This window comes from Mustelus asterias, chromosome 4 (genome assembly GCF_964213995.1).
Source record: "Mustelus asterias chromosome 4, sMusAst1.hap1.1, whole genome shotgun sequence".
Classification (NCBI taxonomy): Eukaryota; Metazoa; Chordata; class Chondrichthyes; order Carcharhiniformes; family Triakidae; genus Mustelus; species Mustelus asterias.
In genome coordinates, this window is record NC_135804.1 from 21065566 (window position 1) to 21082018 (window position 16453).

The 16453-nt window shown below is 43.4% G+C and overlaps 2 protein-coding genes across 2 annotated transcripts in view; one reads left to right on the forward strand and one right to left on the reverse strand.

The window, feature by feature from the left end:
- Positions 1 to 672: 672 nt before the first annotated feature.
- Positions 673 to 16453, reverse strand: part of LOC144492531 (uncharacterized) — a 41530-nt gene continuing 25749 nt past the window's right edge. The window contains exon 2 of the mRNA XM_078210639.1: positions 673 to 743. Coding sequence (XP_078066765.1) covers positions 709 to 743 — 35 coding nt within the window. The 3' untranslated portion in view covers positions 673 to 708. The remainder of the gene's footprint in view (positions 744 to 16453) is intronic.
- cdk10 (cyclin dependent kinase 10) overlaps positions 5427 to 16453 on the forward strand; it is a 29034-nt gene continuing 18007 nt past the window's right edge. Inside the window, exons 1-4 of the mRNA XM_078210637.1 lie at positions 5427 to 5581; positions 7987 to 8059; positions 11549 to 11620; positions 14045 to 14147. Coding sequence (XP_078066763.1) covers positions 5501 to 5581; positions 7987 to 8059; positions 11549 to 11620; positions 14045 to 14147 — 329 coding nt within the window. The 5' untranslated portion in view covers positions 5427 to 5500. The remainder of the gene's footprint in view (positions 5582 to 7986; positions 8060 to 11548; positions 11621 to 14044; positions 14148 to 16453) is intronic.

A 16453-nucleotide genomic window follows, 5' to 3' on the forward strand; every position in this document is an offset into this window, starting at 1 on the left:
TGCACTGTAGGATTCTATGATTCTATGATAACAATATAAACCTGTGTAAAATTTCAGTTAGTTATCGATTGCTTTGTGTGACATTGTTAGTTGAAACATTCACACATTCTAGTATGGGACAGGTTTGTTCATTTTTATTGTTTTCAACTTTTACAAGATTTTGGTTTAGTATTCAGAGCACTTCTTTAAAGGCTCCAAATGACTATAAATGAAGTTGGTATTTTGAGTCATTCTTCAGTAGTGGCTCCCGTCGATGGGTTTGAAGGTCAGGCTAGCTGCCTACTCGCCACCCATCAGTGGGCCAATCTAGGCCCTTAAGTGGGAAGTTAACCAACTGCCGCTGAAATTTAACCAGCAGCAGGTAAGGTTCTACACCAAGTGGGCAGCCTGGTAGACTCCCCTGTATGGGTTGGTGGCGGGCAGGCATGGTGTGTTCCCTCTTTACGGGGCCCATCAGAGATTCTCCGCTCTCCATCAAGATTTTACCCCACACAGTTTTACCCCACCCAGGCTGCTCTCCCCTCATTGACCTCTCAAACCCCACCCACTTGTGGCGCAAAAAGGGGGGTGTCAACCGGACACCTGGTGAGACCATCATATACTTACCTAAATCCTAGTTCAGTACTGCAAACTTGTGATCAAAGTGATTTCAAAAAAACATTTGCAGAATTGTCTTGGCAGTTTCTCCTTTTGCCACTTGTGGATTCATTATTTCTCTTCAAGCTCCTTTTTCTCCCAATGATCTACGCTTGGGAGAAAAAAACATTTTCTTTTTGGTTTGCATTTGGTTTGCTATTGATCGTGGGATCATTCAAGTTAGGAGGTGATAAAAATGGAACTATGTACATGTCTTACCCACATGTGCCTCAACCTATGATGATATGCACAACATTTACAAATGGTGCATTCTTCTTAATTTTGAAACTTATTTGTTTAGAATTTATAGATTCTGATCTTGCAAAGGAAAACTTTGGGGTTTCAGAGTATGTATTTCAAAAGTATCAATTCCCATATGGCCCTTGCCCTCTTCCTCCCCTGACCTTGGCAATGGTCAGCCACTCTGCATTCTTCTAAAGTTAAAGTTTATTTATTAGTCACAAGTAGGCTTACATTAACACTGCAATGAAATTACTGTGAGAATCCCCTAGTCGCCACACTCCGGCGCCTGTTCTACACTGAGGTAGAATTTAGCACAGCCAATTCACCTAACCTGCACATCTTTGGACTGTGGGAGGAAACCGAAGCACCCGGAGGAAACCCACGCAGACACAGGGAGAACGTGCAAACTCCACACAGGCAGTGACCCAAGCCAGGAATCGAACCCGCATCCCTGGCGCTGAGAAGAACAATGCTAACCACAAGATACTGTGTCCTCCAGTTACCCACTCTTTCCTCCAAAACTCACAGTGTTTGCACTCTTCTTTCCTGCCAATCCAATTCAAGGAATGTTCATCATTGGGTAACGGATTTGTCTTTAATCCTTTTTGGAGAATTAGGTTGGATTTTATTTTATATTCAGTAAGGGGAGGTGAGTGGGCATCAATGGCTGGGCCAGCATTTATTGCCCATCCCAAATTGCCCATAGACTGAGTTGCGTTCTCTGCCATTTCAGAGGGCAGTTAAGAGTCAACCACATTGCTGTGGATCGGGAGTCACCTGTAGGCCAGACTGGGTAAGGATGGCAGATTTCCTTCCCTAAAGGACATTAGTGAACGAGGTGGGTTTTTGGAACAATCGATAATGGTTTCATGGTCATCATTAGACATTCAATTCCAGATTTTTATTGAATTCAAATTTCACCATCTGCCGTGGGATTCGAATCCGGGACCCTAGAGCATTACCCTGGGTCTCTGGGTTATTAGTCCGATGACTCACCACTGCCTCCCCATTTTTCATGATGCCCAAGGTTCATAACTTGCCAAAATTTAATTTACATTTTAACTTATTATATAACCTAATATAAAAGTATATTCACAGCTACATAAACAAAACCAATCACAACAGGGACAGGGATATGGGCGGCATAGTGGCAAAGTGGTTAGCACTGCTGCCTCACTGCACCAGGGACTCGGGTTTGATTCCCGGTTTGGGTCACTGTCTGTGTGGAGTTTGCACATTCTCCCCATGTCTGCGTGGGTTTCCTCCAGGTGCTCCAGTTTCCTTCCACAGTCTGAATTCTAGCATGGCCATAGCTACTCTTTTCTAGCACTGGCAACATTCTTGTAAACCCTCCTCTGCACTCTCTCCAGAGCAATTATGTCCTTCCTGTAATGTGGTGACCAGAACTGCACACAATACTCCAATTGTGACCTCACCAGTGTTTTACATAATTCCAACATTATATCCTTTTATATTCTATACTTCTGCCAATGAAGGAGAGCATTCCATATGCCTTCTTTACAACCTTGTCTCCTTGAACTGCTGTCTTTAGGGACCTGTGTACTTGTATGCCAAGATCTTACACTTCATCTACCCTCTTATTATGTTACCATTTATTGTGCATTCCCTATAACTGTTTGGCCTCCCTAAATGCATTACCTCACACTTCTCTATGTTAAAATCCATCTGCCACTTTACTATCCACCCCACCAACTCATCTATATCATTTTGGAGATTATAGTTATCCTCTACACTATCCACTACTCGGCCAATCTTTGTGTCGTCTGCAAATTTCCCAATTGTGCTTCCCACGTTCCCGTCCAAATCGTTAATATACAACACAAATCGTAAGGTTCCCAACACCGAGCCCTGTGGGACACCACTTGAAACAACTTTCCATTCACAAGGGCATCCATAGACTATTACTGTTTCCTGTTACTAAGCCAACTTTTTATCCGGTTTGCCAAATTACCCTGTATTCCATTGGCTTTTACTTTTTTGACCAATCTGTCATGTAGGACCTTGTCAAACGCCTTGCTAAAATATGTGTTCACAACGCCCGCTGCACTACCTTCATCAACCCTTCTTGTCACTTTCTCAAAGAAGCCAATCAAATTTGTGAGACAAGACCTTTTAACAATTCCATGCCGAGCATTCCTAACTAGTCCATGCCTTTCTACGTGACAGTTAATTCTATCTCTTAAGATTGGTAGTGGGCAAATTAGTAGAATCAATGTAAGATTAACTGGCTACAATTGTTTGACATTTCCTTCCATCCTTTTTTAAACAACAGAACAACATTTGCATTCCTCCAGTCCTCCGGCACCTCACTTGTGTCTAGTGAGGATTGGAAAATAATCCTCAGATCATCTGCTATTTCCTCCATGACTGCCTCTGCTGGATTCTCTCCACCCCCGTCACCCAGTCACTCTCCCTGCCCAACCCCCCACTTCCACCCCCCAGTCTTTCTTCATGCTCCCCTCCACCCCCCCCCCCGGCCCCCCCGGCGCTGTTCTCTCTCCCTGCATCTCCCTGTCTATGTTCTCATTTACCTGCACTGCATCATTCATTCTCAGCCACTCACAGTGGGTGAGTGAGTGAGCACCCAAGACTGGGAGTGAGCTGAACACACATGCTCATCTTTATGACTTGATTTTCAACTAGTAAATTATTATTTTGACACTTTCTACTCAGCAATTTGTTTCTTTTGATAGGTCAGTTTCTTTTATAAATTGATGTTAATGTTGTGCCAAACCTCATCTCTCTGAAATTTGCTTGTTGGCCCCTATTGTGAGGAAAACAATTAGAATGTTCCTCCTCCGAGCGAAAAGGTTGGAAAAGCCTGCCTTAGGCAGTCTGACTAGGGTATAGAAGTGCAGAGAAAATGGACATCCATGGTGAAGAAATTGGAAACTATCAAAGGGACGGACAGTATCAAAAGAGTCCTGGATGTAGGTGAGAAGATTCAGGACAAGGGGAGAAAAAAGAAGAGTTGAGATGGGAAAAAATCAGTTCATAGGGGCAGGAACAGACTGAAATGATGGGTCTACCAGGGTAGTCCTGTTTGTGGATCTTGGAGAAAAGTTAGAAACAGGCTGTTCAGTGTTAGGGGATTATGATGTTGGAGGCCATGAAGGAAGATCTTAGAGATCAGGTTGGTGATTGAAAACAATGGCTTGAGGTTTGATAATGGGATCTGGGCGGCAAGAGGAAATGTTTGTAGGGTTGGCTTTTGGCCTTTGCTATTTAGTGGTCGATTTGCCAGACACAGTGCCACCCTTGTTAGAAGCTTTGTTGCCTTTGTTAGTGTTGTACATCAGAGAATGGAATGCAGCAAGCGGAAGATAGATTAGAGAGAATTGTCCTTCAGCATTCTCCTCTATGACCCTGAATCTTATGGCCTTAGGAGAGGCCTCATCTCCTAAGCCCCTCAAATAATTCCTAACTTGTCATTATCCTTGCATCTTCTGTGGCCTTCACCTCTGTGCTCATTCCATTGGTCTGTAGTCTTCCCTCTGCACAGTAGACACTGTTACCCTTTTCCAGTGTTCTCCCTCCTCCTGGACACTCCTTCTGGCTTCTTACTTTCTTTAGACCTTTTCATGAAGAACTGCAGAATTGATATTGGCTGCCTCAATTTCTCTGCTCCTTTCAATCACTCTGACTAGTCTACGTGAAAGATTTGACGGCGATGACCCTTCTCACCACCAGCCAAGCTATGTCTGAAAATTCTGGTGATGAGGCATTCTGCTAATGACTTTGGCGGGATGCACAGGGAAGCATGTGACCAGATTCACTTGCTCCTTTCCTGCAGAGCTTCAAAGACACTACGTGCAGATTACTGCCTAATGGACTTGTGGTCAAACTTGCTCCACAAACATTTCCAGCTGGAACATGTGGTAGGGCACAGTCTAACTGAATGGAGCATTCTGTGGCAATCTGGCCAGACCCATCCTTCCCGACACTGGCATTTATTCACACAGTAAGAAGTCTCACAACACCAGGTTAAAGTCCAAAAGGTTTATTTGGAATCACGAGCTTTCAGAGCGCTGCTCCTTCATCAGCAGTGTTCTGAAAGCTCGTGATTCCAAATAAACCTGTTGGACTTTAACCTGGCGTTGTGAGACTTGCTACTGTGCCCACCCCAATCCAACGCCAGCATCTCCACATCATGGCTATCATTTATTATTCACACAGCATTGGTCATTACCTCAGCTCAGAAGGTGCCATGCCCAGAGAAACACCAGACCTTCATTAATCATCCGGGGTTATTTTCTTAGCGTTATTATGTGTCAGACAGTATATTTCCTTGCAAACCTCTTTAAAGTGCAAGTCTCAAATAGATTGAGAAAAGAAAACTGAGTGAAATTCTGCAGCAAATGGATGGGGAAAGGGGGAATTATAAAATCTAAATTGCAAATTAAGGGGAACCAAAGTATATTACAAAGACCAGTGGTGTGTTTCTCGCATTGATAACCACAACACTGAGTACATGTGACAGCAGCTCCCAACTCTGAGTCAGTTTGTGTGTGTTGGACCGTCACTCCGGGAGGCGATGGTTGGCCATCAGGAGCGGGTAAACCCCGAGTAAGGAGCTGCTCGGCCCCTGGTCTCCGGGACGATGGCGGATGTGAATGAGGAGCAAATCCGATTGAAGAGCCTCAGATATGAAGGGAGCTTCACCGTGCCGCCTGAGGACAAGGTAGCCGCATTGGGGAAAGGGGAGGGGGAATAAAACTTAATCTGCAGCCAAAACCCCTTCAAACCATTCACTAATTCCCCATTGCCCAGTCAGCCCCCTGACATGCAGAGGGCTCTACATTCCAGCCGCCTTCATGGGGACATGTTTACTTGGATCTCCCTGTTGAATGTCTCCCACTCTTCTGCTGTTGATTTACCTTCAAGTAGCTATTTCTAGTCCACTGGAAAGACGAGCACTTTTTAAGGTCCTGGATCCCTGTCCAAATGTGTATCCCTTTGACTTGTTTGACTTCCCTAAATCCATTGTTTTTAAAGTTTATTTATTTATTCGTCACAATTAGGCTTACGTTAACACTGCAATGAAGTTACGGTGAAAATCCCCCAGTCGCCACACTCTGGCGCCTGTTCGGGTACACTGAGGGAGAATTTTAGCATGGGCTGTGGGGCGGCACAGTGGTTAGCACTGCTGCCTCACAGCGCCAGGGTCCCGGGTTTGATTCCCGGCTTGGGTCACTGTCTGTGTGGAGTTTGCACGTTCTCCTGGTGTCTGCGTGGGTTTCCTCCGGTTGCTCCGATTTCTTCTCCCAGTCCAAAGATGTGCGGGTTAGGTGGATTGGCCATGCTAAATTGCTCCTTAGTGTAAGGGGGGCTAGCTAGGGTAAATGCATGGGGTTATGGGGATGGGGCCTGGGTGGGATTGTGGTTGGTGCAGGCTCAATGGGCCGAATGGCCTCCTTCTGCACTGTAGGATTCTATGATGCAATGCACCTAATCAGCGCATCTTTTGGACTGTGGGAAGAAACCAGAGCATCCGGAGGAAACCCACGCAGACATGAGGAGAACGTGCAGACTCCGCACAGACAGTGACCAAAGCTGGGAATCGAACCCGGGTCCCCAACGCTGTGAGGCAACAGTGCTAGCCACCGTGCTGCCCCACACCTCTCTTGGTTGAATTCCATTTAGCCGCTTTTCTGCCTACCTGACTAGTCCACTGATATCTTCCCTGCAATCTACAGCTATCGTCCACACTATCAACCATGTGGCCATTTTTTGTGTCACCCGCAAACTTCTTGAGATTTTCCCCCACAATATATGCTACAAAAAGCAGGAGACCCTGTACAACCCTGTGGATCCCTACTGGAAATAGTCCTCCAGTCACAAAAACACACAACGATTACCCTTTTTTTCCAACCACTGAGCCAAATTTGTATCCAGCTTGCTATGTTTCCCATGGGCTTTTTTTAACCAGTCTGTCATATGGCATCTTGTCAAAAGCCCTGCTAAAATCCTCAACAGCATCTTCCAAAACTACAACCACTGCCATCTTGAAAGACAAGAGCAGCAGATTCATGGGAGCATCACCTGGAAGTTCCCCTCCAAGCCACTCACCATCCTGACTTGGAAATATATTGCCATTCCTTCACTGTCCATGGATCAAAACTGTGGAACACCACATGGACTGCAGCAGTTCAAGAAGGCAGCTCACCATCACCTTCTCAAGGGCAATTAGGGGTGAGCAATAAATGCTGGCCTAGCCAGAGAAGCCCACATTCCATGAATGAATAAAAATGTGTGCCACATCAACTGCACTGCCATCATCAATCTCCCTTGTTACTTCCATAGAAAATTCAATCAAGCTAGTCTGACGTGACTTTCCCTTAACTGAGCCATGTTGACTACACTTAATCTGGGGTTGGAACAAAAAATACATAGGAGCATGCAAGTTGATTGTATCCTTTCCAACATTCACCCAACAGGGAGGAATAGAATTCATGAGATATAATCTTTACAGTTTAGCACTCATATACTTTGCTACAAGCAGAGGTACGGTGGCACCGTGGTTAGCATTGCTGTCTCACAGCGCCAGGGACCCGGGTTTGATTCCCGGCTTGCGTCACTGTCTGTGTGGAGTCTCCCTGTGTCTGCATGGGTTTCCTCCGCGTGCTCCAGTTTCCTCCCGCAGTCCAAAAGATGTGCTGGTTAGGTGCATTGACCATGCTAAATTCTCCCTCAGTGTTCCCGAACAGGTGCCAGAGTGTGGCGACTAGAGAATTTTCACAGTAACCTCATTGCAGTGTTAATGTAAGCCTACTTGTGACACTAATACATAAACTTTATACTTTAAAACTTAATGGCTTCTTCTTAGATTTTCCTCTGTTATTGTACGGTTGCACTTGGATACTTTGTGCAATATTTCAGTGTAGAAATCAGAGCTATCTACTTAGCATTGATATATGCATGTATTTTGGGTTTTGATGTTTGTAGAATATCAATAGCTTCCAGAGGAATGGATCAATTTAAGATACCTGAACAATTCTTGGCTTTGTCCGTTTGCTGCAGGAAGTATCTTTTAAGATGGAAGAAATTACATTGTTTGAAATTAATTTTTGATGTTTTTATTTGCAGTTGGGAAGAGGCAGAAGTGTGAAAGAATTTGTAAAATTGAATCGCATTGGTGAAGGGACCTATGGTATTGTGTGTACGTCCAGTTTAATATTTTATGATTGTCTCCAAGCATGCAATAATATTTAAATATGCAGAAAAGATAGTATGATCTAAGTATATTTTTTTGAGGTGGGGAGGGCGATTTGTTTAAGTTCATGCCCCTTTAAGCTTTTTTAAAGGTGGTCATTTGAAGCAGCCAGCCCATGTGTGGCCGGTGAGGGATCTTTACGGTCGCAGCCACACAGCTTAAGGAATATTGCTTACAATCATGCATGATGTTTGGGGACTCAGTGCATTAGAATTCCGAACTGAGTATTCTTGGTCACATCAAACTGTTCCAAATCAAAATAGTCATTTCAATTGGAGACTCTTTTTATACATTTCTCTCGCCCAACTATGATAATTTTACACACTCCTGCATTATCTGATTATATCAAGGGTTAAATTAAGAGGATAATCTAATTCCATCTTTAGTTTCACAATAACTTAAATTATAACTTTACCAACAAGCTACATTTCTGTTGGGATAACAAGATCAGTGCAACTCTAATATCTTATCAATTATTTAACTTGTGTAGGGTACAATTGCTATTCTCTCTCTCTCTATACATTTATTTTCTCATTGACACTCATTCTGGCAACCTGTCTGCTACCATTACCATGAGAATCCAGCTAGACCAAACACACTAAAAAATTCCAGGAGTATATATCTCTTAATTAAACTAGAAAGCAATTTTGGGCTGCTCCAGCATCATTGAACGAAAAGAAAAGAAAACAACAAAACGGTCCCTTTTTCAAAGGGCTAAGACTAATTTTAAAAACTTACCAAAGACAAAGAAAACTTCTGAATTAAATATTATCTGCACTATCCCCTACACCCTCCGCTCCCTGTGGTGCTTAATGGTCGCTGAAAACTCCAGTATACCGTTAGACATCACATACTCTTTCTGTAGGGTCACTTGGACAAGGGTGCGGAAGAGATGGGGGCAGCCAGAGCAGCCACTCCCATGGGGTGTATCCAGAATTATATGTGTCTCTGCCTTGCCATGATATATAAATATTAGTAATTCTCCACATCATATAAATATTGGACAGATGGTCCGTAAACTCTTTCTTATTTGCAGAAAACAGCTAACAGTAACTGTTCATAACCATGTGTTAAGTTTAAGTTTATTTATTAATGTCACAAGTAGGCTTACATCAACACTGCAATGAAGTCACTGTGAAAATCCCCTAGTCACCGCACCCAGGCGCCTGTTCGGGTACACTGAGGGAGAATTTAGCATGGCCAATACACCTAACCAGCATATCTTTCGGACTGTGTGAGGAAACCGGAGCACCCGGAGGAAACCCAGACACTGGGAAAATGCGCAGACTCCACACAGACAGTGACCCAAGCCGGGAATCGAACTTTGGTCCCTGGCGCTGTGAGGCAGCAGTGCTAACTATTATGCCATCGCTTGGGTCACTGTCTGTGCAGAGTCTGCATGTTCTTCCTGTCTGTGTGTGTTTTTACAAATAACAAAAGTAAAATTAGTAGTTTTGATGAGACAATTTTTTCCACATTTGAACAAAATTAGAACTAAAATGGTAGTGTCATTCAAATGAGTCGCATTTCTAATCAACATTTTAATCTTAGTTAAGATAAATGGCAAATGGCTAGAAAATTCATAAGAATGGTTGTTGTGTAATCAATTTGTTCATACTGGTGAAAGTCTTCAAAGGTTTGAATTAAGCACATTATTGGAGATTTACATACTTGACTTGCTTTATACCTGTTGTGGGAGTATTCATTGTTGTTACAAAGTATGAACAATAGAGAAAGTCCTTCATTAAGGATTCTGCCTTTCCAACAGCACCAAAACTACTTTTGTAAAAGTTACCAACATCACGCATGACTGTAACTTCACCTCATTGTCCCTCCCTGATCTGTCTGCTGCCTTTGAACTTGTCAATCTCTCTGTGCTCCACAAATGTCTTTTCTCCATAGTCCACCTCCTTAGTATTGCTTCAATTGGCTTCCCCCTACTGCACCAGCGTGGGTTCTGGCTTTGACCTCTTTGCTGTTTTCCTGTTGCTGTTAATTATGTAGAACTTTGGGCCAGATTTCACATGTATGCTCTTGTCACTGAGCTTCATGCTGTCTCCATAAATCTCATAGCTGTTGCCACTAGACTTTGTGCCATTATACTTGGATGAACCAAAACCACCTCCAGCTTAATGTTGGCAGAAACAGAGCTATCTTCTTTGACTTTATATGTGTTGTTTGAACTTCATCTCTCTCCTCAAGCTTAACCTGGAAGTGTGGGACCTGAAGATTTCATTCAACCCTCAGTTTGGCTTCCTCCATCAAATGCAATATGCCACCGGCAGCACGGTGGCACAAAGGTTAACACTGTTGCCTCACAGCGCCAGGAACGCGGGTTCAATTCCAGCCTTGGGTGACTGTGTGGAGTTTGCACTTTCCTCCGGGTGCTCCAGTTTCTTACCACACTCCAAAGATATGCAGGTTAACCATGGATTGGTCATGCTGAAATGGTCACCACTAACTCCCCCTTAGTGTCAGGGGAATTAGCAGGGTAAATACATGGGGTTACGGGGATAGGTTCTGGGTGGGATTGTTGTCAGTGCAGGCTTGGTGGGCACTGTAGGGATTCTATGATCCTATGACTCTATGAAAACTGCTGTCATTTACTCTTGCTCACCTTCACCTCAACTCTTTGCTGCTGAAACACTAACCCACACCTTTATCACTGTTCAACTGCTCTTCCATCCTCTTCTAATTGACATTCCACTTTTACAATTCACCAACTACTAGTTACCCATATCCCCACCCATACAAAAGCATGCATCCCCGTCACTCTTCTACTTGCCAAACTCCAGTAGCCACTTAGACAAGGTCTGAGAGAGCTAATCACAGCTTTCCCATCTTCAACTTCAGCGGATTCCAGAACTTCACTCTGCGCTACTTTCATAGTCCCCTCCAGCCTCGTGACACAATGTAAATCTTCTATCTTCAGCTTCCTCTCTCCTTCCACCTGCTTCTTAAGTTGACTTTCCTCAGTCCTTCATGGGGATGAACCCCCCTCTCAGAATTTCAACCACACCAGTCTCCAATTTGACTTCAAGATTCTCTTTCAGACTCTTTTTCTTCACTGTGTTTCTGACGTCTCCTGATTCTCTTCCCGATACCCCAGCCCACCCCACACTGAATGTCCATTGCCTTGTAAACATTTTGAGTTGTCGCTGTATGTATAATGAGCGGTTTGAAAACCTTTGCTGTTGAGTTCTTAACTCTAGCACCTACGAGTCTGTGAACAACAAAATTTAAGTAAGACTTGCCTTTCAGGATCACCACATGTCTCAAGATGCTTTGCAGCCAATGCAGTACTTGGGCAGTATAGTCACTGCAATGTAGAAAAAGCATCAGACAATTTTTACACAGCAAACGCAGCAAACTTATACACAGTAGTGATAAGCTACAAGGTAGTAGTTTCTGCATTAACATTTTATGTTGCTTTAGACCGAGCCCATGACACAAAAAGCGATGAAATTGTTGCCCTGAAGAAAGTTCGAATGGATAAAGAGAGGGATGGTAAGTCAGAAATATCATAGTTAAAATAATTCCTTATTTAATTTGTTATAGCTAAGTAAATGTTTTTAAAGCTCGCTAAATCTTTAGCAATAATGTTTGAAACCAATTGCACACCAAAAGTATATTTTGAAATCTGTATTACTTTGATATGTTGAATTTACTAGTGACCTCTAAAAGAAAAATAAGACTTGCATTGATATAGTATCTTTCTTGACCTTGTGGCTTGAACCACAACCTTCTGGCCCACTGAGACATTCCAAAGTACTTTATTGCCAGATTACACCGTACGTTTTGATATATAATCAGCATTGTGGGCCGGAATTCTCCCAAAAAAGTGTTGAATTCACGTGAAAACTGGAGTAATTCACACTGCTTTTGTCAGTGGGAGTTCAGACTAGAATCTCCCACACTGTACACTGCAGAGGCCACTAGCGTGAATATCATTATAAATCTGTGGGTGGGACCTCTTCCTGCCTGGGAGACTGAAGCCAGCAGGCCTCTGCATATGCGCAATGGCCCCGCACTATCAGCCTCCCGATTGCTGTGGAAATCCGGCACTGGGAGACGCTAGCGGAGCGCGAACTCTTGCGCATCCCCCCCCCATACAATTCTCCCGGCCCGCTGCGGTAAAAAGTTAGTGCAGCGGGATGGGAGAATCGCGGCTATTATCAGAGTTGTGGTGTAGAAAATGCAGCAGCCAATTTATGCACGATAAGCTCAAGCAAACAGCAACGTGGAGACGATCAAATAATCTGTTTTTATGATGTTGATTGAGGACAAATATTAGTCAGGACACAAGGGCTACCTTCCCAGCTCTTGTTTGATATGATGCCATGGGTTCTTTGATGTCCACCTGATAGAGCGGACAGATTCATTTTAATGTCTGTTCCAGAAATCTACTCCTCAGACAGTGCAGCACTACTTCATACTGCGCCTGAGTGGTGAACCTAGATTTGTGCTCAAGTCTCTGGATTGAGGCTTGAACCACAACCTTCTGAACCACTGAGACATGGTTGACGCTATGTTCTTGCTGGGACCACAAGGCAGCTTGTTCCTTTCAGTGAGGGAAACATAAATTGGGATAGGGGTGCAAGTGTACATAATGTCTCATTGTGTAATTTTAAAATTGACCAAATTATTTTCATTTGAAGTTGTGAAAACAATAAATGAAAATGCTACTAGACTCTAATAATCTCTAGTTGAGTGTGTACCAAAGTAAAATTGAGATCACATTCTGTGATGACACAAATGCCAAGCACATGAAGGGTTATAGTGGTGTCCTTGAAATGATAACTTGTAGCTAAAATGGCTATTACTTATTCTATTAAGCATTAGCTTTATCACTGATAATGTCTACTCACTCATCATCGTTAATAATGTTGCATCACTCTGCAAGCTGGAATGCTAATGCGAATTAATAATTATTAAAACAGGTTACTAATGAAAGTTTCTGATCTTTTTCTCTTGTTTGTCACAAAGTCTTGGAGGCTGCATCTAAAATTTGAATCAATTTTCCTCAACCTCAAGTTGCTGTTATTAATAGATCTTGGACTTGCAATTTTGGATCTTTCAAAATTCTTTCACGGGTTGTAGGCATCGCTGGCTAGGCCAGCATTTATTACCCATCCCTAATTGTCCTTGAGAAAGTAGTGGTGAACAGCAGCAGGCCATGTGGTAAAGTACACCCACAGTGCTGTTAGGAAGGGAGTTCCAGGATTTTGACTCAGCAACAGTGAGGGAACAGTGATATAGTTTTAAGTCAGGGTGGTGTGTGGCTTGGAGAGGAACTTGCAGGTTGTGGCCGCCCCATGCATTTGCTGCCCTGTCCTTCAAGATGGAAGATACCGTTCAAGGATCCTTTGTGCGTTGCTGCAGTGAACCTTGTAGGTAGCAGTCACTGCTGTCAGTTTGCAGCAGGGATGGAGGAAGTGAATGTTTTAAGGTAGTGACTGGAGTGTCATTCCTGTGGGTGCTTTGCCCTGGATGGTGTCGAGCTTCTTGAGTGTTGTGGGAAGTGCAATCATTGAGGAAAATGGAGAGTATAGCATCACATTTGTGACTTGTGCCTTGTAGATGGGTGGACAGGCTTTGGGGAGTCAGAAGGTGAATTACTTTGCAGAATTTCCAGCCTCTGGCCTGCTCTGGTTAGCTGTGATTTTAATGTGGATGGTCTGTTTATCCATCAGTTAGGTAACAGCATTAAAAAGGCTCTTTTGAAGCCTCCCAGTCCACTATTGTGGAAAAAAAATGTACAAGGTAAGTATAAGCGCAAATGGGTGCAATAATTATTTTTTAACTTGTTGAAGTGGAGTTACTGTTGTAATTTAATAATGTATTGTAAGTATAAGCACAAATAGAATTGGGTGAAATAAAATCCAATCTGCTGTAAGTATAAGCTTCTGTGTTTCTTTTGCTCATTTGCAGGTATTCCCATCAGTAGTTTAAGAGAGATTAATCTGCTCCTTAAACTGCGGCACCCAAATATTGTGGAGCTGAAAGAAGTAGTGGTAGGAAACCATTTAGACAGGTCAGTGGTTTGATTCACAGCACAAACATGTCGACTTTTCATCTGCAGCTAGGAAGATTTACACAAAAGTTTGAAAGATTACGTTTGAAAGTTTCCAGGTTAACTCGTTGTTCCTTGGCCTCCTTTTCTTTTTCATAGAATCCCTACAGTACAGAAGGAGGCCAGTCGGCCCATCGAGCCTGCACCGAAAATAATCCCACCCAGGCCCCGTCTCCGTAACCCCACGTATTTACCCTGCTAATCCCTCTGACACTAAGCGGCAATTTAGCATGGCCAGTCAACCTAACCCGCACTTCTTTGGACAGTGGGAGGAGACCATAGCACCCGGAGGAAACCCACGCAGACACGGGGAGACTGTGCAAACTCCACACAGACAGTCACCCGAGGCCAGAATTGAACGTAGGTCCTTGGTGCTGTGATGCAGCATTGCTAACGACTGTTCTGCCCAAGAAGGAAAAATAACTGTTACCACTTTGAGATTGCCCTACATCATTTACTACCCTTGACGCAGAGGACAGCGCATTTTGTGATGAGGAATTTATAGCTGTAAAATACAAATCTAATTATCAGTACATTTTAGGAATCTCTCTCTTTCCTAAAGGCCTAAAGAATCAGACTGACAATTCGAGACTTGTGCTATTCCTTACCAGCGGTAGAAATTCAATATATATGTATTATATAATAATCATCTACAACATGAGTGAATGTTGCATTGTAACTGTCTTTTTTATGTTGTTGCTTTGAACCTCCTCTAGCTGGTCTGGCCTTTGCTTTGCTACCCTTGCGCAGTAGTTCTCAAACTAGGATTCACAAAACCAAGGGACTTGCCGGGGTTTTGCAAAATAAGGTGAACGAGACCTGTTGCTGAGATGGCATGGGTTGACATCCCCCCTCTGCTTAAGATGTACAGTGCAGCTGAGAGCTCGCTCACAAGGAAGTTCTATGTCACACACAGGGAGACACTGATCGGTTATTGCTGGGCGGGCACTGCGGCTGAGGCAACTCTGGAAACCAAAACATAACTGTATTACAGGGGCCTCGGATTGAATAAAAATACTGAACAGGAGACAATTGGCTCCAGAGACTCAGAGAATTTTTTTTAAAAAAAAGTACACTCCGAGTATTTGTGCAACAAATGTTTCTTTCATTCCATTAGCAATTTATAAAATTATAGAATCCCGACAGTGCAGAAGGAGGCCATTTGGCCCATTGAGCCTGCACTGACAACAATCCCACCCAGATTCCATCCCTGTAACCCCACATATTTACCCTGCTAGTCCCCCTGACACTAAGGGGCAATTTACCATGATTAATCCACCTAACCTGCATGTTTTTCGACTGTGGGAGGAAACCGGAGCACCCGGAGGAAACCCACGCGAGCACAGGGAGAATGTCACCCGAGGCCAAAATTGAACCTGGGTTCCTGGCGCTGTGAGGCAGCAGTACTAACCACAGTGCCACCCTGCCACCCAATTTAAAACCATAAATTCCACAGATTCACCACCCTTTGAGAGAAGTAGTTTCTCCTTATCTCTGTTTTAAATCAGATATCCCTTATCCTAAAGCTATGACCTTTTGTTCTAGATTGCTCCACAAGAGGAAGCATCTGATCTACGTCTACTTTGTCAATACCTTTTAACATCTTGTATACTTCAATTAGATCTCCCCTCATTCTTCTAAACTCTAGAGAGTACAGGCCTAAACTGCTCAATCTCTCTTCATAAGACAAACCCCCTCATCTCTGGAATCAATTTAGTGAATCTCCTCTGAACTGCCTCTAATGCAACTACATCCTTCCTCATTAAGGGGACCAAAACTGTACACCGTGCTCCAGGTGCGGTCTCACCAATGCCTTATATAGTTGCAGCAACACTTCCTTACTTTTATACTCAATTCCTTTCGCTATAAATGCCAAAATTCTATTTGCTTTCCTTATTACCTGTTGTATTTGCATACCAGTTTTCTGCAACTCATGCACGAGGACACCCTCTGCACCAAAGCGCCCCAAAGTCTCCTTCCACTTAGATAATAAGTTGCCTTTCCATTTTCCCGACCAAAATGGATAGCCCCACACTTATCCACATTAAACCCCATCTGCCACATTTTGGCCCACTCATCTAACCTATCTATATCCATTTGTAAATTTCTTTTCCACATTGCAGCTTACTATCCCACTTATTTTATTGTCATCTGCAAATTTAGCTATAGTACCTTCTATTCCTGTATCCAAGTGATTAATATAACTTGTAAATAGTTGGGGCCCAAGGACTGAATCCTGTGGTACCCCACTAGTTACATCGTGCAAA